Source organism: Anas platyrhynchos, chromosome 2 (genome assembly GCF_047663525.1).
Source record: "Anas platyrhynchos isolate ZD024472 breed Pekin duck chromosome 2, IASCAAS_PekinDuck_T2T, whole genome shotgun sequence".
NCBI classification, from domain to species: domain Eukaryota; kingdom Metazoa; phylum Chordata; class Aves; order Anseriformes; family Anatidae; genus Anas; species Anas platyrhynchos.
The window spans coordinates 25,798,908-25,826,196 of NC_092588.1; the positions used below are offsets into that span (position 1 = coordinate 25,798,908).

Here is a 27,289-nt window from a genome sequence, read left to right on the forward strand (position 1 = left end):
GTTTTGTTGTTTTGTTTTGTTTTTCTTTTTGTCCCAAGTGATTGGCAGACTATTTCAGAACTTGGTTGCTCTAGAAAATAGAATTCATCTTTCATTTCCATCTTTTTTAAGAAATGTTTTACACATTTAAATGCTCGGTATGAAGCAGTCATTTTTGTTGCTGCTTAATAGCTGCTTGCTAGCTCACTGAATCTGGTCCCCAGCTATCAGAGACAGATCATTTGGTCTCCCTCACAGAATTGTTTCAAAGGAGGAAGAAAAGTTCCTCCAAAGAAAAGACTGCAGTTTGAAAAGGAGAAATTTTGCAGCATCCCATCCCTCATTTTGTATGTTTGGCTGCCCTTCCTTTCAATGTAAGTTTGCAGTGCTTTCGTCTCCAAAAGAAAACCTGCAGAACTGTATTTAAAAGAGAACTGTGCACCCAGAGGTCATTTCTTTCTTGATTCAGTTTTGAAAAAGTACTTAGCATCTATTCTGGCCAAAGGACTTTCTGGCTTTCATCTGTGGAGGAAACTTCTTGCTGTACTTTTGAGGAAGAAAAGAGGTATAAGACATGGAATGAAAACAATGAAATAAGGACGATGAAAAGAAGACAAAGAGGTAAAGATTAAGGGGGACTTTTCCAGTATTTGTTTTAAAATAGTCCTATTGTGCTGACAAGTCTGTCCAGGAGGTTGCTATTGTGTTACAGTTCATATAGACGGCAAGTGCCATCTACAGTGTGTGTGTGGGGTGTTCCACATTATTTAAATACTTTTTACCCCGCATTAAAACTATTTTAGAATCTGAGTGAATATGTGTTATGTTGATGAGGCAGCAGTGCCTAAAGTAATATTCTCTTCTTATCTCACTTTTTATGGACTGCATGGAAATGATCAGCCTTGGGCCTAGAACAGAATAGGCTCTAATTAACACATGCTGGCTTTATTGGATTTGCATTTCAGAAAGTTATACAGGGTCAAGCTCCACTCTTACCCACTGGATGAAAGTTTCATTTTATAAGCACCGTTAACTATGAAAGACAGTTGTAATTTACATTTTTTAAAAATATAGGAGCTATTCCATAATTTGCTCTTGGAATTAAAATATCTGATCTAATATGTATACTCAGTATAACATAAGAAACAGCTTAGGTATGAAGCTTTTTATTGCTGAAGGTCAGATCACTCTTACAACAGGTCTAGTGGTCTTAAGTCACTTTGGAGACAGCTCCATGAGTGGTACAGACTGCATTTGTGGGGAAAAAGGAAAAAGCACATGGCCACTTAGGGCTATTCTCCCAAGGAAGCATCTCTGCTGGGGTCAGTTGCTCTCACAATTCCCAATTTCTACTGTTTCACCAACAGGCTGATGGAAAAAGTCTGAATTTTAATTGTCACTCCAGTATGATAAGAGTTGGTACCCTGTATGTCAGGGCCATTGTCATGTCCATGGTAGAGTAATGGGTTAGGAGAGGCTCAAGCCAACAGCCATGGAAATCATGGAGAAGGAAGCATGTCCCATCCTGAAATCCCCCAGCACAGTCACTTGGCCACCTGACACCTGTGATTAGACTTCCAGCAGCACAGATGTATGAAATTGTCTGAAATGGCCCCCGTTCTCTCTAAGACCTCACTGCATGGGTGTTAGTGATGGTGATGGCGACACATGGGAACACATGGGGACCAGGCCTGGCTGGAGAATGACTTCTTGGCAAGGAGGAAGGATGGAGGCAGGAGGACAGGGAAGTGTGCTACAGCTAGTAATAATAAAAAAAAAAAAAAAAAAAAAAAAAGAGAGAGAGAGAGAAAGAAAAAAAAAAAGAAGAAGAAAAAAAAAAAGAACCTAGGATGGGTGTTTTGACTTCTTCTTGTTACAGGAACTGTTGGACCAGGGTAAGCTGTCACCACGTCTTCCTCTGTGTGACATCTCCCCTGGGAAAAATGCTTCAGTAACCTCAGAGCTATTCAGGTACATAAAATGGAGTCTGGTGCCCAGAGAGGGCTTTTTCTACACCTGGGTCTCCTGGAAGTTCTCCTGGAGGTCCTGTGTCCTATTTGCCAGGCTCATGCAAACATCTTGGACATACTGAAGAACCCAGGTATTCTAAATATCACTAGATGCCTCTGTTTAACCCCCGAATACCTCTACATTGTCAACTTCATTTCATATGAAAATGATATTTTTTGTGATTAAATGAACTTTTGCATGTTCACTGAGTCTAGATTAGTTCACTACCATCAGCAGGATGCATTTGCCATAAACTATAGACTACAGGGAATACAAATGATAGAACAAAACTTGTTCTTACTGAGTAACTGACAAATAGCAGCACTTTTATGGCGTGATAACTTACAGAAGAAAGATGCTTTCATCTGTTAGTTTCTGATTTTCAGTATTCACAAGTTGCCCATTGAAGTCAATTGAAACAACATGTCAAGCACCTAGAAATACCTGCTCTATTTTCATCTACGTACCTCTTTACTCAGTGACTGATTGTATGCTGTGAGTTACAATGTTTCTCCTCATAATATTTTTATGTGACTGGAATAAAAATGCAGCTTGTCAAAAGTGATATGTTTATTTGGTTAATGGAAATATTAAGATCAAATATTTTAATTGACTATACTTCTGTGTCTTGTTATAAAAGATGTCAGAAAAAGAAAGAAGCCTTCCAGTGCCTCTGTAAATGTTTGTTGAGTCTTTAAATTTTAATATTTCCTGTATATAAGATGAAGAACAAACAGGAAACACAGAACTATCCCAGCTTGTACTTTGATCAGGAAAATATCAACCTGGCAGGTACAAGAAAAATAAGCGATGAGAAAAATGTCCTCACCACTCCTGGAAAAGCAACTTGCACAGGCTCTCCATCCTGAGGAGAGAAATAATGAAATATTAAATAGCACAAGTTCCTCTAAAAATCCACAGGCGCATTACCCTTCCTTGAATAAAGATAAAACACAAGGGATCAGCACCACAACAGAATGGCTATAGCTACCAGGCATACTCTAGTAAGATGTCTTTTGTATTTAAAGTATGTTGTACACTAATGTAAAGTTTGCAATTACAAAAAAAAAAAAAAAAAAAAAGTATTTTCCCTGCTAGAAGGTGTTCCTTTCTACATCTGCATTTTCTGCCTGCATTTTTAGCTTAGCACCTTGCCTTCAAGCGGCAGAGCACTAGCCATTCATATACCAAGGAGGGTTTCCTGTTCTCCCATCTGATATGCTGGCCTGTAAGTCTTTATCTCAGCAAAAAAGTCTGAAATTTGGATTTTTCTCCCCTCCTACTCATTGTACCACATCAAGCTCTGGGAACATTCACACTTGCTTGAATAAGCCTACCAAAACAGTCAGCTGCTGCTTAGTTTGGTTAGGCTGGAAGGATCTGACCCCAGAATAGCAAAGAAAGCCTGGTTTCAAAGTGTTTTGATATTGCTGGAAGACTGGAATGTTTTGTCCTGCAGATGACTCTGCATATTTTCATTTTTTCAAATATTTTCATTTATCAGATAGTACAGGACTGGAAGACTAGAAAAAAGTTCATTTTAGGAAAGCTGTACTGACAACCTTTTCAAACCACAGAGGTCAATGTAGTACACAGCAATTACACTCTAATTGCCTTGTAGGAGTCAGTTATCTGCTAATCTGTTGGTTCAAAAATATCTACACCTGGAAATAATTTGAAGAAACAGGGCCAATTTGGTTGATCATGATTTAAAACTAAGGGTCTGTAGTTAAGCTGAACTTGAATTGCTCTTTGTGGGAGATTTTTCTGACTTAAGGCTGAACAGGTTGGGAATGTTTGTGAACAAAACCTGAAGTGTTTATTCATCATTGTATATGATTTCCAAGACTCATGGCGACTTAAAAACAAACAAAACTCCACAAGACAATGTGAAGAGTCAAATCTATTTCACGTACAAAGCTCTTTCGGTGTATGCTTTTGTACTAGATTTAAGGATGTGAGTCAAGTAATTTCACACAATTTGGTTTTATCAAATTTAGTTATATGTATGCCAAAAAGTATAGAGACTTTTTTGTTTTAATTTGGGGTTTTATGTCTGGAATAAGGAACACTTATGTATTACATTTTAATATTTTTCAGACATTCTGATCTGCTGTTTAGCTTTTCCTTGAAGACTGACATGTCATCTTTCTCAGGAGTTTCCTTGGAAACGAGCTGAGCAGTTTATTTCAGGCTCCAGATCTGCAGCTGCCTCTAATGCAAAGTATCTACTGAGAACCAGCAATAAAAATTGATTGGAAAGCAGAGATTTCCTATAGGAAGGACTGAGTGGTGATTGTTCATCTGACCATGAACTGGATAAATAAAATGAATAAAATACGAAATTGCTCCTTTTCCTTCTAGATATATAAGACTGCCTATGTGAAATGGTACTTTCTCTGGGAAAGTTTAGCAGAGTCTGACAGAGGCACCAAGGTTTCCCAAATCCATGAAAAGTCAAAGGGGACGGAAAGCACACGGCAACCTTGAAGACTAATTTGTAGTCAGCCTCATGTTCTGCAGAGTGGAGTTCAGGTTCAGTCTGAGCTTTTGCTGTCAACCAAAGGACACAGACATGTATAAATGAAAATGTTTTCTAAATATAGCCAGTATTCTGGTAAAATATTCATCTTTTACTGTGTCTGACAGTATGCATTACCTTTGCATTTTATTGCTGATAATGAGATGTAGTACTGAAACCTCTATATGCCCTTTATTGATTTTGGAAGGACAGGGGCCTGGACTTACCTTTTGGTTTCTAATAGGAGATAATTTGGTCCTAGGAAATTTCATCCTGGTCATTGAAAATGGAGGCAGCCACTCTAGATTTGCCATGTCCTTGTAGCTCTCAAAGTGTGTAGGTCTTCAGTTTTGGGCTTCTCTTCCATATAGGATTCTTCCAGTTAGATTTGATCAGATAAAATCAGATCTGATTTTAGGTGGATGTATTTTTCATTTTTGATCAGTAACTTCAATTAAAGCTTGGAATATTAAAGAAGGGAATTTTAATAGTTGTACTGCAGTGGTTTGATTAGGTAGTCAGGTGTCCTGCTTTCATCTGTGATAGAGTTAATTTTCTTCCTAGTAGCTGGCATCGTGCTGTTCTTGGGATTTAAGATGAAGATAATACTGATAACATGCTGATGTTTTAGTTGTTGCAGAGCAGTGCTTGCACTAAGCCGAGGACTTCTCAGCCTTTCACAGTTCCCTGCCAGTGAAGAGGCTGGGGGTGCACAAGGAGCTAGGAGGGGACAGAGCTAGGACAGCTGGCCCAGACTGGCCAAAGGGATGTCCCATACTATGTGGCACCATGCTGAACAATAAAACTAGGGGAGTTGTCTGGGGTGGGTGGGTGCTGTTCAGGGATGAGTTGGGCATCGGTATGTGGGTGGTGAGCAACTGCATTGTACATCACTTGCTTTGTGTATTCTTTGTGTAAACTGTCTTTATCTCAGCCCATGAATTTTACCTTTGTTCTGGTTCTCTCCCCCATCCCATTGTGAGACTGTGTGGTGCTGAGCTCCCTGCCACGTGAAGCCACAACAGCAGGTTACACAGTATATCTTTTTCAGACATCTCACCTGAGAACTGAGACCCTGTTATGACTGCTCCCAGGACTGAATTGGGAATTTAGTTTCTGTATGAAAACATAGTTGCTGGGTATATCCTTGGCAGAAAGCTCTCCTTTAGAATATTCAAGAACACGTTTCATATTTGGTGTTCACATACTGTGTCTACTAAATGGAATTAAAAGTATTTTTTTTTTTCAGTGTTAGCTTTGCTTTAGTTCTACTGCCCTTAAAGTATAATCAATTGGGATATTCCTGTAAGATAGAAAACTCGTTAAGCTTAAATCTTCAGTCAGGAAGATTAAAAACCTAAAGTTCTTTTCTTCTTTTTTTTGGAGGGGTGGGGGGTGGGGAGGAGGATCCTCAAACAAGTGTAACATTTATTGATATTCCAGATTTTCTTGTCCACTTTCTAGTCAGGCCAATACTTACTTCTTACAACTGATCACTGGGACTCCTCCTCTGTAATTAATTTCTGAAGTAATTCTTAAATGCTGTGCTCTATTTACTTCCAGTAGCTATCATATGATGAGTCCTGCCCTTTAGCAGCATTTTATACATGTGGCTAATCAAGCAATTTTGATTTTTATTCTTGTTGTTGCTGTTTTTTGAATTCTGTGTAGCTTGCATGAACTAATCTGTTCCTCTTTAGCATCCAGCCCAACGAGGCGGTGAGTCAGTGCGCGTTCACTTCATTAGGAATGGAAGATGCACAGTGTGAACTGAGAGACATTCAGCTCACTGGCTAAAGCTCTAAATAAACAAGCTACACTTCCAGGGTTTTATTTCGGCAGTTCATGTAAAATGTATGAGTGCTGTACTCTTGCAAATGCCTGAATGCCAAAGATAACAGCTTCGCTAGAGAAGCACAGCTTTCTCCCCATTGATTGCTGATTGACTGAAGGATACAGACTTTTTCCCCCATGGGATCTCAGCAAATACTTAGGCTAAACTTTTTAGGCTGTTGATGGCTTGCCTTCCAGTCAGTAGCCTTGTGGTGAGGGTAGCCAAGGAAAAAGAGCATATTACCAGAGATCTCTTTAGGTACTTATAATCAGACACCTGCCTGGGATATGGGCATGAGCAGGTATGACCACAGTGAATTGAGCCACTACAGTCCTCTTAAATCTTTTTAAAACTATACTGGAGTCTACATTTAACAATAACACTAATACAATGCCCCAGTATGTCTCCAGGAGTCACTTGCCTACCTAATTTAATGTCAGTTAGTAGCGTAGTTTGGTATTTAATTTTTTTACTGACATTTTCTATTTCAAAAAACTTGGATTATTTTTTCAAATTCAGACTATTTCCAAAAGTTGATAGTACTTTCCCAAATTTGGCCTGGGACATGGAACCCTCTCCGGGTACTACAATATGAAAAACATCCTTCTGATCATTCACAAAGATAATTTTGATTATATCCAAACTATACTTTACAGCTGATACTTGACCATTTTGACAAGCCTTCTCCTCCTGGACTTTGCTACAAAACCAAGTATATTTGGAAGAACTTAAGTATGAATTATCAACTTTGTCTAGATAAAAAAAAAAAAAAGGACACATATTCAACTAAACAAAATGAAAAGACCTCACCATTGTTACTTACCTTCTTTGTTTTGTCCATTGCCTTCAGTATGGTAATGTTTAAGTCTTCCAAGACAGATAGAACATTTTCATACTCTCCTAAGTGCTGGGAAAAATATTCTGAAAGAAGAAACCCAAGTCACCTACTCATGACCTGAAAAATTGATATTTCCTTAAATATCAATTTAATCAATTCTGAAATCAGTTATAATTTTACTGTTACCTATCTAAAAATATAAATTGTGCAAAACTTACAATGAAAGAGATGATTTTACTTTGAAATTTTGTTAATACTTCCCTCAAAACAATTTCTGGAGTACTTAAAAACAAACAAACAAACAAACAAAAAAAACACAACACCAAAATCAGTCTTTCAAATCTTTTCAATTCAATAGATGAATTGCCATATTGACAAAGATTAAAGTATCAGTTTGAGAGCTGAAATAGATCTATTTTCAAAATGCCTACAGTTTATTTCTAAAATGGATTTTTAGTTTAGAAATCTACTTCATAGTTACTAGAAGGAAATTAAGTTTCCATGTATATGTACTAAATCTCATTATATTTACATTATTACAAAAATGAATAACTCTTCTAAAGTCCTTAATGGAGGTGAGATGAAGCCAGGGCTGTTGTGAGTTGGGGTCAGCTAAGACCAGTTGTTTTTCACTGAGAAGTGAAGAGACTGAGTTGGTCAGTTAAGCTTTTGGACCCAGGTATATTTTCAATAAATATAATGCATACGAAATATTTTTAGCAAAAATAATGTAAATAAATAACACATTGTAGAATGTCCTTGTATACCTGTTCCATTTAAAGGATATCTCATCAGCAAGACAATATCATATCATAGGACATAATTCAAGTAGATCAAGAATAGAACACACGCAAAACTGTGTAAAAGTTGTATTTACTAATGTCCTACTTATATTTGTATCTGACTAAAATATCATAAAAGAAAATACAATTTCCTTTTTATAAATAGGGTTTAGCGATTCCACTATGTAAACTAATAAGCTTTTAAAAAGGCACACAAGCACAAAGTAGGTCTGACTGATATTTATGGAATAAATCAGGGCCAAGGAGACATACTATCAGACAGTTAATAGTGTGTGGAAAAAGGGATCTATGTTAATACAAGGAATCTACTAGTCAAGAGAGAAGACCAATGTTGCCTGTAAACACAGGTGATACTAAATCAGAGCATGAGGGAGGAGGAAGTTTGGTATGACACCTGTGAGGCATCTCGGGAGGATACAAACCAGGAAGGTAGCTCAGAGTCAGGGGGTTACACCAAGAGGAAGCAAATCTCATTTGGTCAGTGTCAAGTGAAATACAGCAGAGGGAGGCACAGGAGGGAAGATGTAAGAAAAAAAGAAAGAAAACCATGCTAAAGATAGTGATTGTGTTAGATGAGGCATTTAGACATAGATTGTCTAGACGAAGATGAAAAATAATATCTAAATGACAGATAGGAAGAGCAAGCTTAGATGGGAGCTTTTTGAAATAATGAATAGCATACTTTGAGGCTTTTAAGAGGTCAGAGCGTTTCTCTGGGGAGTCATGAAAGCATGAGGTTTCAGAAGCACTGGTGACAAAACCTGGTATTGCTGAGTGGTTGAATAAAATGATTTAGGGAGAAAATGTGTCGTGCATTAGTATCCTGGAAATGAATCTTTGTTTTGGAGGAGTTATGGAGATGAGTCAGAGAAAGATGGAGACTAAATATGTGTTGGGTAAACTCAGTACCAGATTCACAAATGAGAAACGCCCTAGTGGCAACCTGGGAAAAGATTTACAAGGAAGCTGAAGAGATATCAAGAGGACTGCTGAAGCTGCACATCTTTAATCAAAACAGTCAGAAAACAAAGTCAACGCTGGGCTGAGACCCTGCCAAGCCCTCTGGTGAACTGGTGGTGGGGTGGCGGTACTGAGCAAGCCTCCAGTGCAAAAAACAAACAAACAAACAAACAAAAAAAATCAAACCCAAAGCTGTAAATCATTTGTGGAAAAAGGCCATGTTATTCCTTGGTCAGGCTTGCCTAATTTTGGTCAGGTAGATTCTCAGCTAGCAGAAGTCACTGCAGCCCAATTGACTTTATCAAAGTGATTCTATATTTATAAGCCACACAATGAGATGCCTCTCAGTGGGTTCTTGAGCATGAGCAGAGTCACCTTGTGGGCAAGTAAATGAGCTAGCACTCAAATCTACAGCATTTTCAGCTTTTGAAAGTCTTCAGCATCATTGACCTTGGGAAAATTCAGCAGGCCACTATTTGCCACTTTTCCCAGAAATAGGCTGTTTTTGACAAGTATGACTTTTTTTGACATTTTGTGGGAGGACTTGCAGAAATTTTCTGTGAATTCTTTCCGGCTGCAAGCAGTGCCCCTAAATCACGTGCCGTAAAACCAGGGGGAGAGAAATCAGGGTCTCAGGGAGAAAGCTTCATTACTCACAGCCTGGAACAGGGCACAGAGGTAGGTCAGTGGGCCAAACATGAGGACAATCAAACTGCTGTTCTTACTGGACCGAGTTGGAGGAAAGTTCATTGCTTTCCTCCAGTTGGATATTAATATGGAAATCTTTTTCTTTCAAAATTACCAAAACACTATTACCTTTGAAAACAATGAACTAACTAGAAAAAAATATCCCATATGACAGGGAAACAAGGTAAAGATACCTGTCCTTTCATCAGAACAGAGACAGACATTTTTTAAAGCTCAGCTAATGTGAAGCATGAATTAAGAAAAAATATTTTCAAGGTGCTATCTGCATCTAATGGATGACAGTCTGAAAAATAATAAGCCATCTGCATTCTTCCAGTGTAGTTCTTTCAGTGTAATTTAAATATTTTCTGTCTGAGCTACAAAGGTTAAACAGAAAAAAGTATCATAACACATGGTATGTTCACTTGCACAGGGCTGCTGCTGGCATAGATTATGTTCTTGCTCATCAAGGAACTTACCACAGAGCTCTTCTGTGTCAAGATTGCTGGAAAGATAAAAAGATAGAGGGTTAATGAGCAAAGTAATGTTTTTTGTTTGCATCACCAGAATTTTTTATTTTTTTTTTCCCCCACCTGCACTCTTCTTCTGTGTCTGTCATGCTGGACAGCACAGCTCATTGCTCAGCCCTCCATGCTAAACGAGGGAAAACCCAATGTCTTTCTCCCATTTGTACTCATCACCAGGCAATAGTCCTCCACAAGACAGAGTACAACAAGAGGTCAAAAACAGACACAGCCTCTCACCACAAAATCTTACTAAGTCTTTCTGGCCATACAAAACAGTTTCACCAGTAGTAACTGCAACAAAATGTAGCAGCAAAATTAATCACGTGAAAATAATAATTGTATTGCCATATTGCTAGGAAACACATATAAATATATGATATAAATACATAAATGTATGCAATTATTCTATAAAATTCAAAATTGTTTATTTTACATAGATTTCATCCTGATCAACTTTTAAGCAGTCTTTCTCTCTCAGGTTTTAATAGTCAAAAGATAAACCCTCTGACCTACAGCTCATTTCTGAAAGTTATCATATTGACTTTTTTCCCAGGGAGGAGAAGAAGCTGATTATTAAAGAAACTTAAAAGCATGAATGTCCTTTCTGAATCTTGCTGATGGGTGAATATTGAACGGCTGATTGCACTTAGTATTTTTTCACTTATCTTTTTAATGGGATTTTTTATTGACCTTTAATAAAATGATGACACAGTATTATCTTAAAGTCAATTTCTCCAATGTTAACTTTCATGTATTTGGCTTTTATTCACAAGAAAGACAGAAACAGACAAAAATTGCAGGATCCTGGGTTCTTACAAACTTGCATAGTCAGGGCTATAAAAACTTCTGAGCATTTTTAAGTGATGAAGTAAATGAACCTTTACAAAAACTTTTATTAGCTTAAGGTCATCATCTGAACTGAATTTGTATGGGCCAAGTGGAATGGCTACAAATGGGTCTTGCATCTGTTTTTTCCAACGACCTTGGTGGCAGGTATAGTGGAATTCATAGTCTTTAAGAATCAGTGCTGAAGCTGGGGAACTTAACCTAGGTCAGCAAACTATCTGATGGAAGAAGGGTCTACGAATCCTTAAAGCTGTTCACCATGGGCCACTATGGCATCAATGATCAACCAAATTGCAATCACTTCCAGAACTCAGCAGTCATTTTTGAAACACCCCAGATGTTCACTCCTCAAATGCAGACTGAGATTGTGAAGGCTGGAAAAATACCTGAGTCAAAAAACAGAAGCAAAATGCTACTATTACATGACAGGTTGTTATGTTGCCCACATTTTATTCACTGTCCCTATATTTTCTGCCTCTTCACGTCTTCACGACTTCTCTTTGTACACAACACTTCTGAATTTTCTAATTTGCATCCTGATAGCTGAGTTTAAATCAAATTTTAAAATTGTTAGCCAGTCAAATTTGCTCTCTGTTTTTAAATTTCATATTAAAATCCATTCTGGTCCCCCTTATTCTGCACTATCCTCAGCAGTGTGGTAGTGGTATAGCACCATGATATGGCTCATAGGCTTTCAGCATTACTGTCATCAGAACATCTCTGTTAGTTCCACTGACAAAAGCGATACAGCTGCAAAATGGACTGAAAATGGAAATGTATTTAGATGCTGGATTGGTTTTCATTTGGAATTGGGCACCTGAATAATTAGAAAATTACCATCCAAACTGATTTGTGCAACAGCCTTCAGGAAGCCTGTGACAGAACATAGAAATAACAAAAAGAGCATGGATTTCACTCTAGCAAACTCTCTGTCTTTCCTTTTATATTATAAATATCCTTTGAAGCTCCATTGTTCTTGGCATCCTGTTTGAAGGGGATGCTGTTCTAGGCAGGGACACTATAATTTTGTGTGCCACTGATTATTTCATTCTTTCAGAAATAATAACATGTTTTTTCAAGCAACACAGTTGTGAACAAACTCAGGCATTCTTTTTCTGCACACAAACAACTTTGAGCACCCTGCAGGATGCTACAGAAGCAATTAAATAAGTTTGGAATATATTTAATAGTACAGGAGTGAGGTACACACCAAGGGGCTGTTTCTGCAGCTCAGTACTTACAGTGGGCACCTGTTCGTCACTTCGGTGAGTATATATGCCAAGGATGCTTCTGCTTAGACCTATAATCTGGCAGTGCTGAACATGTAATTTGCAATATTTGCTGGATGACTCACATCCAGGCTCCAGCACTCCACTCTTGATAAGCACCCAAAGCACAGGGCGCAGCCAAATGCATTCACGTCACGTCAGCACAATCATTTTTTCTAAACCTCTGCTCTCAATTTGCTTTCTAACTACTAAATGCAGTCCTTTTACATGTCTGCCTTTTGTTTACAATGCTCTCTACCTAACAACGTGAACCTTTTTATGGGACATATGCCACTGACACAAGGTTGATATTACCTGTAGCTCTGTGGCAGACAGGTAAGCAAATTCACCTGAATGAACTTTGGCCAAAATGCCTGTTTGTGGTACCTCTGGCAGAGGCCCCACACGTAGGCATGCAAACCAGCTGTGAGCACTCCTGGGTTCTGCCCACATTGGTCAGCTGTGGGGTGGGACCAGCCAAAGTGGGAAGGTCAAAGCCACTTGACCCAACCACCAATGCGAACCCAGTGATCCACAGCTCCAGCAGCTGACCCAACACATACTGACCCTGGCATGAAAGGCACCTCTAGGCAGAGGTGCCAGCAGATCTGCGTGTTTTCCCTGGGCCATGAGAGGAGTCACTGCCATGTCTTCAGCACAGGAATGATATGCAGTGTGCACTCTGTCTAGAGCTGTGATACTATTGAAGAATCCAATACTATAAGAAAGATTTTATAAACTAATTTCATTTAGGAAATTCATTGCTACTCCTGTCATAGTTGGAGGAGAATAAAACTTTCTTCTTCAAGTCTACTCTCAAGACTGAGAATGATTGATTTCAGAGGCTTGAACCAACTCTTTTTTTGGTCCCATTTGCATGTCTCTGATAAATTTGGTTTCAGGGAGGGAAGTTGGAAGCTGGCATCTACTATTGTTAAGTAGAAGCATATAATTTGTGAATGAAAGGAATGAAGTGTTACTTAGACTGCGCAAGGGCAGCTGAACAATCATCTGTGGACACTCTCAGCCAAAAAGCTGTATGCTCTTTGCAGGTCTTGCATCCCATTCTGCTTCAAGTCAGCCAAATGAGATAAATGCTCCAACACTGCAGAGAGTATTGTGCAAAGACTTAGAATATGTGCCCTTCCATTTTAAGGATATGCTGCTTCACAGCTCCTTTGCAATACCAAGGACATTTTTTGCTCAGGTTTGCTCAAGGTCTCTTATTATTGGAGGCAAAACTGTCTTCTGCCATTAGGAGGACAAGGCATTGGCATCTTGCCACAGAAAAGGGAGGGGCGGAAGAAGGGGCAAAATGGGGCAGAGCTCCTGGGGCTGATCCCTGGGAAGCCAAATTTCTTGCTTCTGCAAGGACACTGCTGCTCTTCACCCCAGGGCTAACCAGACCGTACACCCTCTGGCCTCTCAAACATAGCAGCCAGCTTGGCTTTCACAGCTCTGACATGGGCAGTGGGGCTGATGGCTGGTTTACTGTCCCATATTTTTCTGTACTAAATAATTATCTAGTTTGCTTATACTTAGCTCCAGACCAAGCAATAACTTCAGAGTTGTCACTTAATGCTCTATGTGTGGCAGGACTACAGGAGAGAATTTATTTTTTTTCCCTGACAAAGCTCACCTAAAAATTCCTTAGTCCGTTACATTAGGCCAGGATACAATGAACTTGTCTAGCCACCTTAATGATCCTAGCCGTATCTCTGTTTTTAAAAGAGTCTTAATAATACTATTAAAAGTTGTGGATACTAAAATCTGTAGAGAACTGTGCAAGGGGTGATTTTTTAACAGATTCTCAGTCACACAGTCCAAAACAGGGAGATTTGAGGCACCATCATGGTGGCTTTTTTGCCACAAACTAGGCAAATTTCAGAGTTGTCACCCTCCAGTAGATGATAATGATGTTTCAACTTCTGATTTTGTTCCAAAATGATTGTTTTACTTTTTTTTTTTTTTTTTTAAACTGAGATTCAACCATTCATTGTTACCCAAAACATAATGTTCCATATCGGTTTATTAAAGTGTTTATAAATGCATGTGTTGATAGAGATACTGAACTGCTGTGGTTCTCTGGGAAACTTGGATTTATGGAAGAGACCAGGCCCTCAAACTACACCAACAATTAAGTAATGAGCTCAATACTAAGACGCTAATGCTGTCTCCTGAAGAACTGATCTGAAATGAAGCATTCTAGGTCAGCTCCATTTAGGTCAGTGCAATTGAAGCTATTCATTACATTTTGGTTTTCCCACTGTGAGCGAGTCTCTTATTTTCTGCAGAAAACTGATTTTTACATTATAAATAACCATTCATATGAAAAATTTCCTAGCAACTCTATTTCCAGCTTTTTTTGTCTGAGCAGAGGATATGTGTTAATATCAGAACTGTGTAAGCCGTTCTCATTAAACTTATTTTGTTCAGTCATGTAATACTAAACTGTATCAGCTCCTTCTGAACAGTATCTGTACTTAATTTTCAACCTTAAATTCTTATCTGTACTTAATTTTCAGACTGATTTCTGAAGCTACTGTCTTGAAAAGTCTGAGAATTAAAGCCAACACCTTGAATTATCTCTTTTAAATAGTAGCAAATACACCTTCCTCACGTCAGTGCTGCACCATGTAAAGATCTAGCTTTAGAAGATGGTCAAAACTTGATGTATTGTTTCCCTCCTGCATTGTTTTTCCCCATGGAATAATTATTTTTTTGAAAAAATACTTTTCACTCTTTTGCAGTTCATGTAATTATAGAGTTTGTCTGTATCTCATGCTGTTTTTTAATAAATCTTTTTTGTTTCCTGATTGTATTTCCAAATTCATTATTTTTTCTGTGTACTTGCATTGGACAGTGATAAATCGTCAACAGCATGAGACCAAAATATGCCTCTCAACTGAAACAAAAGCACATCATCCAAGGGACAGATAATTACTATTCTTAGACTACTGTCAAATTACTGAGGACTCGTCATTATTATCTTTACAACCAGAGTCCTGAGGGAAGTTCTATGGTCCCATATAGCATGCATTTCATTGGAGTTACACTGCTCAGTACTGGGTTGAAGGCTAGTGCAGGTGGATGGGTTCCCATGGTTGCAAGGATAATGCTGACCAACACCTCTATCTCAGGCATCAAGTTGGCATCCTTTTGGAATGTATTGTTAGAGCATATAGTCTCAGCACTTCTCTTTTGCCCCAGTGAAGGAAGTAGAGCTCTGCTTATGAAGACCTGGACAGGAGGAGGGAGGAAGATTCACTTTGGGGCTCAGAGTCCTAAATGTAGACATCCACATATGCAGTGTGTGTCACAGAACCATAGAGTAATTAAGGTTGGAAAAGACCTCCAACATCATCTGGTCCAACCATTTCCCTACCACCAATGTCACCCACCAAACTGTGTCCCTAAACTTCATGTCCAACCTTTCCTTGAACACCCCCAGGGACGGTGACTCCACCACCTCCCTGGGCAACCCATTCCAATGCCTGACTTTTGAGAAGAAATGTCTCCTCATTTCCAACCTGAACCTCCTCTGGTGCAACTTGAGGCCATTCCCTCTAGTCCTATCACTGGTTATCTATGAGAAGCCAACCCCCAGCTCCACACACTTTCCTTTCAGGTAGCTGTAGAGAGCAATAAGGTTTCCCCTGAGCCTCCTCTGCTCCAGACCAAACACCCTCAGTTCCTTCAGCTGCTTCTCACAGGACTTGTGCTCCAGGCCCTGCAACAGCTTCACAGCCCTTCTCTGGACATGCTCCAGGGCCTCGATGTCCTTCTTGTAGTGAGGGGCCCAAAGCCGAACACAGTACTCGAGGTGCGGCCTCACCAGAGCTGAGTAAAGGGGGACGATCATCTCCCTGGTCCTGCTGGATACACTATCCCTGATATAAGTGTCCAGCCTACCCTGCCATACAAAGGAGCCCTGGTGCATTCAATGGAGTGAGTGACTTTTCAGCACACCAGCCAGAAGGAGCTTAATTGGACATAGGCACCTAGTGTTGTTTCAGATGCTCCAGCATCTTTCCCTCACCATTTCCAAGTGCACCTTCTGTGTCATGCTGTCTGCCTTGGGCAGGTGTCTCAGGCTGACTGTGAGATAGACTTAGGCACTCTGCTGACACATACACATGCAATTGTAGATGTGTCTTTATAGTACCAAGTCCCACCCTTCATGTGCAGTGTGATGGACTCTCTCAAATGCCCAGCATCTGCTGGGAGCTGTTGGTGGCCAAAGCTCTCAGTCCCTCACCAAACTTGTCTCTGGTTTGTGAGTATTTTATCTTCTTTAGCTTGTGCCACACACAAAGGCTTAATGCAATACCTGCCTTCAGGAAGTTGTGTGCGCCCCAGGTCTGCCTCAATAGTCCTAGCACACCTTGTAACAAAGACCCTGACGGAGGACTTCATTTTGCCAATGAGAAAAGTGAGAAAAACAAGTTTGATTCCCCACTGATTCATATGAGTCAGTAATCAGCGAAGCATTTATCGCACTATCTCTCCGGCAGTGCTGCAGACTGAATCCCCTCGAGATCTTCTGCATATCTCTTAGTTTGTAACTTTGCCAAATATTCTCATTATCTTCTGACACCTTTTCCCTGAGGATGCCATTATGCAAAAAACAATTTCTATGAAAGTTATGAGTGGGGGGAGGGAAAGCAGAAGGGTAAGAGCAAAAGGGAGATGTACATTTGCAAAGACTGCTAAAACCTATTCACTGAGCCATTAACCATTTCAAGGATTCTTGCTCTGCTGAAACACGGACTTGCCACAGCTGAGAGAATTTGTCAGGGGCAGATTTACCAGGGAAATGAGCTGTAAAAGCATTCACCCCACTAACCCCAAATTTCAAAATTCTCCTGCTTAATTCTAACCATGTATAAAAAAATCTGTGCTAATACTTTCCTCTGTTTTAAGGACAATAATACAGGTAAACAAAATAGATGTACTTCTGCAGAACTACTCTGAAACTGAACTGTGCTCCAATACTCTTGCATAATCAAACTGTTTAGTGTTCAGTAAAGGTAGATGTGAATGACAGTTAATGGAATTTATTAATTGTTGAGAACATGCTAAGCCCACAAGAAAGGATTTTCTGAGTTAGGATGATTGTGTTTAAACAGCTTCTTCAGCAGTATTACAACCCCCAGGTAGTTGCACTGAACATATGCACGATTAGATTTAGAAAACATATGAGTGCTCATAGAAGTACTAAAATATAAACTAGGTAGTAGAAACAATGCACACATTATTGAAATACTTCAAATATCAAGATTATAATAAAAATACCACTTATTTTCCTGATGCAGAAGTAAAAAGGTCTTCAGATCTGGGTTTGGTATTTAATATTATATATTTATTATTTAGTATTGGCATTTAGTAATATGTATTTACTGTTATTTGGTGATATAGTGATTCAAAAGGGCCAAGAAACAAAAGAACAACTGAAATGTCACCAAAAATATTATTTAATATTTTAAAGTTGAAAGTCAGCAAAAGCCAGTCACATTCAATGATTTCTCATCCTAATTAATCTGTAAAATATTCTTGTGCTCCAATTTGCTCCTAAGTATAGTGCTTAGGAGAATATGTAAGAACCACAATACTTAAGGTGGCAAGACAACTCCACTCTTGTCAGCTTTATACTTCCCAAATATTGCCTTTGTAATTTTTATAAAGATAAAATGTCTCATACTTAACATCACCAGCTTGCTTTCCCCATCTTCAGATAGTTTTTAGCATCAGTCTCTGATAGCCTTTGGCTTGAGATGTATCTAGTCATTTATGCTTCTGCCATGACAGTACAAACTGAAACCCAGTCAAAATGAACATTTCATGGTCATTTGATAGAGGAGTTAAAAAAAAACAGAATGCTTCAAGACAGCAGAACATGTGGGTATTCAGCTTCAAAATTTCTCAAACTATGGCCTTCAGACCACGTCCTCCATGAGCTGCCTGGTGTCACCCTCCTTGTCAGCCCTGAAAAAACCTCTGATGCCTTTCCAGCACCTCTATTTGCTTCCAACACCCTCTCCAAATATGTGCCCAATTGGGAGGCAAAGATAAGCTCTTTCTCTTGCTCCTTTCCTTCACACATCTGTGCCCTCATGTTGGCCTACGTCATGCCATGGTGAGCTGGCTTCTACCCTGCATGCTGCAGGATCTAGCTTGGCCTCCTAACAGCCCTCAAGAGAGCTTAAGATGTAGCCCAGATGCTCACAGTATGCTTGGTACTGGGGTATCTGCAAAATGTTTAAAATGTTATGAATAAGGGGGAAAGGATCACTGTACAAGCCTAGGCTGAAGCTGAACTCCTGAACAACCACTGCTGTTGATTTCTTGCCTATACTACTTTTTTAAAGGGTCTTTTCATACAAGAAGGGCCCCATTTAGCAGTAGATGCAAATGCTAAGTGCTGCACACTAGGAAACAAGAACAGGCAACAAACCAAGACATTCTATGTCACCTCTGGTGAGATGCCTGATCCGTCCTTCAGGGTCAGCAGGAGACCCAGCTGTGACTTCCCAGACCTAATCCCTGCTGCAGCCATGCAAAGCTTTGTCTCACGAGGGTGGAGTGCGGGCATAAGAGCCAGGACTCACTGTAACAACTGCTTTACACAATTTAATGGTGTGTGATTGAGTAGGCATTGACCAAAGGTTTCGTGAGAAAGCAGAAATACAGGAGACTTTCAGTTGAAAGTCACTTTTTCAATGTGTAAGTGGTCCAGTCTCCTCTGGTTTCTGTGTGGTCTTTAAGGACACTTAAAACAAAACAAAACTAAACTAAACAAAAAACCAACAACAACAATGACCATGCAAACCAACAACAAAAACAACTATGTGAAGCCCTTGTGAACAAGTATGAGCTGCTCTGAGCATGGGGAGAAATATGGTGTAACTGTGCATCTATGGGCACAGTTTAGGGATGTGTTTTAATTGGTAATATTGGTGGTAGGGGGACAGTTGAACCAGATGAACTTGGACGTCTTTTCCAACCTTAAAGATTCTATGATCCTATGATCTAGTAGTTGGCCTATGAACTAGTTATTATATTGCTTTAAAGTTCAGTAGACAGAAGAGTCCTCCACAAATGTAATTGTTTACTGTTTATATTTTTGATTGCTAGCTCTTACAAATACAGTTCTTGTATTAAAACAACCTCAAGAAAGGTAAAAAATATAGAAGTACTAAAATATGGGGAAAAAAGACCTTCCTTTTTTCATGAACACACTATTTCACCCAATCTGGCTGTCTAAATAATGATGGCATCATTATTTATTCCTTATCTATTATCTATTCCTTGTATTCCTTATTTATTCCGTATCTATTATCTATTATCTATTCCTTTTATTCCTTATTCATTTCGTACATTTGTTTCCATCTGTAAAAAGAAAAAGGTAATGAAAGCTAAAACAGTCAAGGTATCAATTTGTATGGTGCGTCTTTCCTCATATTTACTTAATGGTTAAGATTTTATAAAAAACATACATAGATTTTATGAAATAAAGAAAAAAGTCAGCCTATGTATAGCACACTCATTGATCGCAAGATAAAAATTCCAAATTACGTACTGAGGAAAAATCCACATAAAATGTAAACTTTCAGTAAAAGCAATGATCTCCCCTGGATGAATGACCTGTACTGCAGGTCCTAGAGAAATTGTAAATATAAATTCATCCCAGCACAGTGACCTTCAGTTCCACCTATCTTTTGGAAATTTTATACAGCGATATCTAATTCCAACTCAATCTTTTTTTTCCTGGTTATTATGGTCAATTTAGCCTCAATTGACTCTTTCTAAAAAGATAAGACCTCTCTACACCAAATAGCAAGGTGCAGCTATCATAGTCAGTTAGGCAGACACAACCTTAATTACCAGAAAATTAATTCCCCGTATTTTTGTCCTACTATTACTTTGAAAATGATAACCACTCATTTTAGAGGTACGCCATAGCCTATCTTCTTTGTACCAGGTGTGTTGCATTAGCTTGGTTTGTTAATAATAGCTGGTTAATTTAGGTCTCTTAGGGGTGTTAAACCCGTGGAAGTCCCTTATATTTGTGCATCTTTTCTTTTTGAAAGAAAGAGTGTTGTAACAGAGTTGAGAAGGGAATTCAGGTTTCCTGAGGTCCACAGAAATCACTTCAAGGCCACCTTCCATTTTCTGTCTTCAGGCTTTGAAGCACAAAGATTCATGCACACAGAAAGTAAGGTCTTGAATTCAGGCAGAGTTAAAAGATTTAGTGCAGGTAGAAACAACCTGAAGTCTGCTCTTGTGGCAAATTGGCTATGAGGTCTTGAGGTACTCCAGAAATGATCTATCAGATTGTGACATACTTCCTTAGCTATCTGTCCTAGGCACTTACATGCAGTGTAAATCACTGCAGTATATGAACACTGCATAACCTCTGGGTTAACACTGAACACTGCATAACATTCCTGGGATAAAGGAGCTACAGTCTGCATTTTGTTAATAAGGACGTGAAGTACAGAGAAGATATATGATTTGCCGGAGTTTGAAAGAGTCTGTATTTCAATTAGTAAGAAAGACTAAATAATCTGTACAAATCTTCTACTAGAGACATAACTGAGTAGTTTCTCATCTCTTCCTGACTGAAAAAAAGCCACAAACTACTTGGAGATTACAAGCACACACAAAGATTATCATTTCATTCCCTTGGGCAATTTTCAAATGAAAACATCACATAATAGATAGTTTTAGGATTATTTAATATGTACATGATTCTTCTAATGCTTGCATTACAAAATTTTCCAAGGTTCAATGAACATTTTGCTGCTTTTCCTAGCCAGCTGGTTAATTTAAGACATTTTACATAATCTGCCCTTTTCAGCAAATGCCAGTGAGTAAACTTTCAGCCTCCTTATTATATTTGCTTCATGTGATTTTTGTTGGAAAGCTATCCTAATAAGGAATTCCTATTATACTGCCAAAGCTGTCTCTCTTTGCTGTATCCATCTGATATTTGGCATGCCTTATCTTGCTGCCTGCCTGATGACAGGGTTTTCAAAAGCAAAAAGGTGCTAAGGAAAGCCTTTACAAGTTCTTTTTAAAGCCTTCCCTCTCTTAAAGAGAGATCAAGTGGCAGAGAATGCTCTTCAGCTCCAAAGTCAGGCATTAAGCATTTTATCAGTTAAAGACTTCAGAAAAAAAAAAGAAAAAAGAAAAAAAAAAAAAGCTTCTTATTACTGTTTAAATCTAAGCATGTTTTCTTATCATCTATAGATAGGCTCTACTCTCTAATAAATGATAACCAGGCAAAAGAAAGCACCCTTTCTTCTGGTTGGAAAAGGTAATTTAGTAGGTTTTCCTACTCTTTCACCTCTTCAACCCTCTGAAATACATGAAAATCTGATCTTTCACAGCACATACTCTCTGTGACTTTTGTGCCATGCTTTTTGCGAGACTTTTCCCAGTCAGTGAGACTTCTCTTTCTCTGATGGCTGCTGTGCCCCTTGCATTACCTACTCTCAGCTAATAACTCCAGCCTTTGCAAAGCCTCACCACTTTCCCAGGAGGAAAACCATGTTATTCTCACTTTTCTACACATTTTTCATATCCAGATATTCTCCAGTACAGAGAAAAAGCTTTACAAATAGTAGTAACACAAATGTTACAAATAATTTTTTTAAAGGCATTACAAATAAAAAGAAAATAAAAATAGGCATAAAGCATCTATCTTTTTCTCAGAGTTCTTACATTGAGGATATTTAGCCCATTCAAGATGTTCCCTGACAAATGCAGATGTGCAATCATGGTAATGTAAACCCACTCTCATGCACATATGTGGTAACATGAGGAAGTCCTGCCCTGTATGAATGAGTCTTTAAATAACAGGGATAAAAAATTATGAGAAAGATAATAGACTAAGCAAATTCCCATGGTGTTCCAAGAAGCATGTGATTTATTTTGCCAGGATTAGGTAGACTGCATACGTTGTATTTGTTCCTCAGACCTGGTCACTGGTTTTAAGAATCCTGAAGAAATTAAAATGTTGCACTTATTTCTCCTGTACACAGTACATAATTACTCAGCAGTAATTTCTGCAGCCTTTGGCCTTAAATTTATAGTACTTAAGTACTTTAGGGTAATATGGTAAATTAGGTAAATAATGATTGGCTTCTCTTATTTTCTTATGCTAAAACATAACCTGTTTATATTGCTCCTTCTCCTGTCCTGTCTACAAAGGTGAATGATATATCAGGGAAACCTGTTTCTCTGTAGCATCACAATACTGAGAGTCTTCAATAATGGATACTTTAGGATGGTCTTGTGATAAATACTCCAATGTTTCCATGTTGTGTGGGCTGAAACATAATGATTCTGGGAAGGCTATTCCTGATTTACAGAAGCATACATAACTGAGCTAAGAAACAGATCCACAGAGTTGTATAGACATTAATTCCTATGGGATATATCCCTACGTTTATATCAGTTAGGTACCTATGTGAGTGCTATTAGGAATGCATAGAACAGATCCCATGAAGGAATCCTAACTATAGGCATTTCATGTCTTCATATAATCACACTGAAATTACTGCAAATGAAAAGCACTTCATACACCTTTATAAAAAAACAAAAAAAAAAACAAAAAAAAAACAACTAAGCCCTTTAGACACCAAAGACCTGTGCTTCCCTATGTAGACTGCATATTTAAATAGCTTGAAGTAAGCAGCACTTTGAATAGTTAACGTGAATTCATTTTTTTTCTGTTTTGGTTTGGTTTTGTTCCTTCCACCCCTAATAAACATTTTTATAATGGCTAATGAGAACCTATAAACTTATTTAGAATTTTCATGTTTATTTGCCTGGAAGATGTCCATAAAAGATCAGAAACTAAGATACATATTTTCTAGCATACACTTGTGAAATATTTATCAGATCTCAGACTTCAATTGATTTCCTTGCTTTCTTTACACTTTCTTGAAAAGAAGAGTAATTCCACCTAGACCAACAGGAGGCAAAATTTGTAGGATGATACATTTTATTAGACTAATAATGGTGGAAAAAATAGACAAGATTTTACGCACACAAGGGCTTGAGTGAGGCTGCTTTGGAAGAATGAACTTTGAAATGTTTCCCACAAAACTTCTGGCCTTATGCTGCAAGGGCAGTTGGAAAGTCAATGGCCAGCATCACATCTGGTCATTTATAGGTCTCCAGGGCAATGGGCCCTTATATATGAAGGGCCCATTTAGGGCTAATGATTCATAACAGCCATGGGAACTGGATGTTTGCAGAGGAAGAGCAGCAGAAGCTGAGGACAAGGGGAAAAAGGAAGGTTGCAGTGATATAATACAGATATCCAGGGGAGAAAAAGTCACAGGAGAGTGCTGTCAGGAACTAGCCAAGGGGAAAGGCCTGTCTGGAACTACCTGGGTTAATGTGCAAGTCCTAAATATTAAAGTGATTGCTGAGTTCATGAGTGTGAGGAAGAAAGGTAGTAAAACCTCACTCTGTGTTAGTGTCTGGATTTTTATGAAGTACATGAATTACAAAATACCAGCCTGTTGGTTTTGTTTGCCTGTGGAAAGTAAGATAAACCCCAGGGATACAGCAGAGTTTGATACTGGATGAGATAAGGTCCTATTACACTGTCCTGGGTTTTCTTGTAACAAACATAGAAGGCTGAGCTGTGATAGCATCTTCATACACGTTACTCCACTGAACACAGATGGGAAAAGCAATACTGACTTACTATGTAATCACTGCTTGTAAAGAGAAACACAACCCATGCTGTGATTGCTAACTAATGTCTCCATAACCTCCAAGAGAAAGAAATAAACAACCTTCTTTACCACAAAAACAGTCCAGTGTAAAAACCACTAGCTTAATAACACCCTCCTAATTAAGAAGAGCTGTGAGACCTGCTGTGAATAACTGTTGATGACCAGAAAGGGGATAAAAGGAAATTAATTCTCTTTTTCAGTCACTGTACATAAGAAAAAAATAGCACAAGAGAGAATACAATGGCACAATTTGGATCTACTGAAAGTAATGAGCAAGGTTCTTTGTACCCTTAGCCTGTTGCCTTGTTTAGCCCAACTGTAATGGGGACATCCAAATCTCCTAAGTGTTGACACCAACACTTGGTATCCCATGTATCACTTGGTATCCCCATTTTTTTTTCTTTTTGCATGAGTTTCTCAATTCTTGACCATGGTTCACAGAAATGAGTACTTGGACCAAATGTTGAGCAGGGAAAAAATAACGAAAGCAATAATTGTCCAAGTACTTATTTCTGTGAAGGTGGCTCAAGAGCTGAGAAACTCATATTTAAGGCTGTAGGAAGCCACAGACCCACTTCCTTATTGACATGATAGGAGAACAGTGAAGGAATAAAGTTTCTACCCCATGTTCTTAGTGCACAAATCTCATTTATTGGAACATACGTGTATTTCTGAAATGTTTAGAAATAGTGAAGTTGTAAGGTTTAGAGCAGTATGACACAGTCTAGCTTCCCAGAAGCAGCTTTCTTCTTAGGCTTGTTTTCTAAAATCATCCTGATGTCTTTTTTCCATTCTCAGGTGCAGACAGTAGCACTTTGATTGTAAGAAGTGGACACTTACTCAGTATTGTGTGTATCGATTGTATGAAAAAGTTCATGCAGTTCTTCTCCACTCAGAATTCCATCAGCAAAGTAAGCTTTGAATTCATCAAAGGACAGTTTTCCATCATCTGGAAAAGAAAAATTCAAAAAAAGAAATGGAATGTGCCATTGTTTCATTTGTGGTTTTGCTTTTTTACTTCAAGCAATAGAAGAGGGAGCTATTAAAAAAAAACAAACACTAGCTCTTCAGATTAAATGTATAAACTTTATATATTTAATCAAGTCTTGTAAAGAACATGTTAAATGCATCAGCTGTTGTAGTTTCAGTTCTCAGTTTGTCTGGTAATTCTGTCATTCTTCCTTTGAAATTCCGTTTGGATTTAGTAAGTCTTTACTGACAAACACATAAAGACAATCCTCCTGTCTTTGCTCTTAACCCATTCATTGTGGCTTCTCCCCACGCTGTCCCACACTTGCTTGCTCCCTGTCCTTGCTTGCTCCCATGCTGTCCTGCTTGTTCCCTGTCCATGTCTCTGTCCACCTCTGCATGGAAGATAAACAGCTTCTAGAGAGAGAGAAACCCCAGGAAACTGCAAAACCAGATTTCTTGAAGGAACATAGTATATCAATGAAGCTGTCACTGAAATAAATAGAGCTATCTATTTATTTCCCTTTCCTTTTTAATTTTTTTATTGTTTAATATTTTATTTTTATTTTATTTCTTTCTGCTCACTGTCTCCTGCATGGCAGACTGCAACTCAAGTGCACAATTCAATAGCAGCATGGACCTACATGTAACCCTGGCTCTTCTGTCTGTATAAGGATGTTAATAAATACACAGTGCTGGTTTGCAGCATTTTGATTCTCTCTTTCTTCATAAAACATGTTTTTTCTAAAAGCTCTGTGCTTGGAGTGGAACTAACAAAACAAATTTAAAAAGCTTGACTGGAATAGGAGTGGAATAAGAAGCCAGCTTTGTGTCCTCTTCCACTACAAAGAATTTCAATTATTTTCCTTGGTCAGCACAGAAAATACATTTTATTTTCCAGCATGTAACTAGTCTGGTGATTACATAAAACTTCAGGAATGAGAAAACTATTTTGGACATATATCAGAAGTTAGTCAAGATCTGCAGATGGATTTTCACACAGAATTCAAATTGACCATGTAATATATAGTGAAACCCAACTATGAAGAAGTTGACTTTTTATTGTCTGGTGATAGTGTTTGTTTGGGACAAAAACAATCTCCACATGGATCCTGATCATCATCAATGACATGTTCATGTTTTTTGGAAGTGCCTACAGGACTAATGGAATTCAGAGGGAGGGGAAGTACCATATGATAACATTTAGAACAGGAAACAGCTGTACACCGAATCAAGAGGAAAGAATCCTTATTACAATCTCTACTACATTATTTAGCAGAGTCTGTTTCATCTTTGTCTTAATTTAGCTTTAATTATAGCAAGCCCTTGACTACATGTGACAAAATCCTTGAGTTGAGATGTGTAAAGACAAGATTAATTATCTGGTATTTCCAGGCTGTTACCACTGTATGTTGAGGTTCTACCCTGCTTTTGTCAGACCAGTCTGTGCACAACCGCAAAGACTTTCCAAAGTATCTATTATATTTTATACTATGCTATCTATTATACTAATACACTTTCTAAAGTAATCTAATGAATACTGCAGTGTTTCATTGAAGTAAGGATCATATATGTACTTCACTTCCCTTAGGCATGTCTGAAATTCCAGAGAAGACACTATGCTGAAGATACCCTTTAATAAACACAGATTTTTCATGGTTTGTTTGGTTGGTTAGTTTTGTTTATTTGTTTTGTTGTTGTTGTTTGATTAATGACACCAGAAATGGATAAAAAGTACCACAATTTGGACAGCCCATCCCACCCATAGGCTGGCCATAGCTTCAGTGACAGAAGAAGCAGACTCAGGCTATTGTTTGCTCTGGGATGCAAGGAACAACTCTATCAACTCAGATCTCTGATCGTATCAAAGTGAGTATTTAAACAAAAAATGGTGGGCAGCACAATTATTTTATTTATTTTGTTTTTGAATATATAATTCCAGGCTAAGGCTAAGGAACCAATTAAAGGAAAAAATGTATGATAATTCTGGTTGCTGAAATGAACTAGAGTCTAGATGGGTCTTTGAATAACATTGTATAGTGGGTCTTTGAATAACATCGTATAGAAGATGATGCCAGAAACCAACCAATGCTTGTCAGCAGGGAGAGGATATTTATTAAAAAAAAAAAAAAAAAGTAAAAGAAAACAAGTTATAAATTAAAAGCTGATCCCTTTGAGGCCCATGAGATTTCATCAGGGATCCCTCAGCAGCAGCAGCAATTTGGTTCTGCCCTGAAGAGGCAGTGTCCTCTTTTCTTCTCTGGTCAGGGGAGACTTCAGAAGAAGTCCCT

The 27,289-nt window shown here is 38.4% G+C and overlaps 1 protein-coding gene across 2 annotated transcripts in view; it reads right to left on the minus strand.

Annotated features, from left to right (window-relative positions):
* NECAB1 (N-terminal EF-hand calcium binding protein 1) overlaps positions 1 to 27,289 on the minus strand; it is a 59,874-nt gene that overhangs the window by 21,291 nt on the left and 11,294 nt on the right. For both annotated transcript variants that reach the window (XM_072034471.1, XM_072034472.1), the window contains exons 3-5: positions 24,870 to 24,978; positions 10,112 to 10,137; positions 7,168 to 7,265 (exon numbers count right to left, since the gene is read on the minus strand). In XM_072034471.1, the coding sequence (XP_071890572.1) occupies positions 7,168 to 7,265; positions 10,112 to 10,137; positions 24,870 to 24,978 (233 nt within the window). The remainder of the gene's footprint in view (positions 1 to 7,167; positions 7,266 to 10,111; positions 10,138 to 24,869; positions 24,979 to 27,289) is intronic.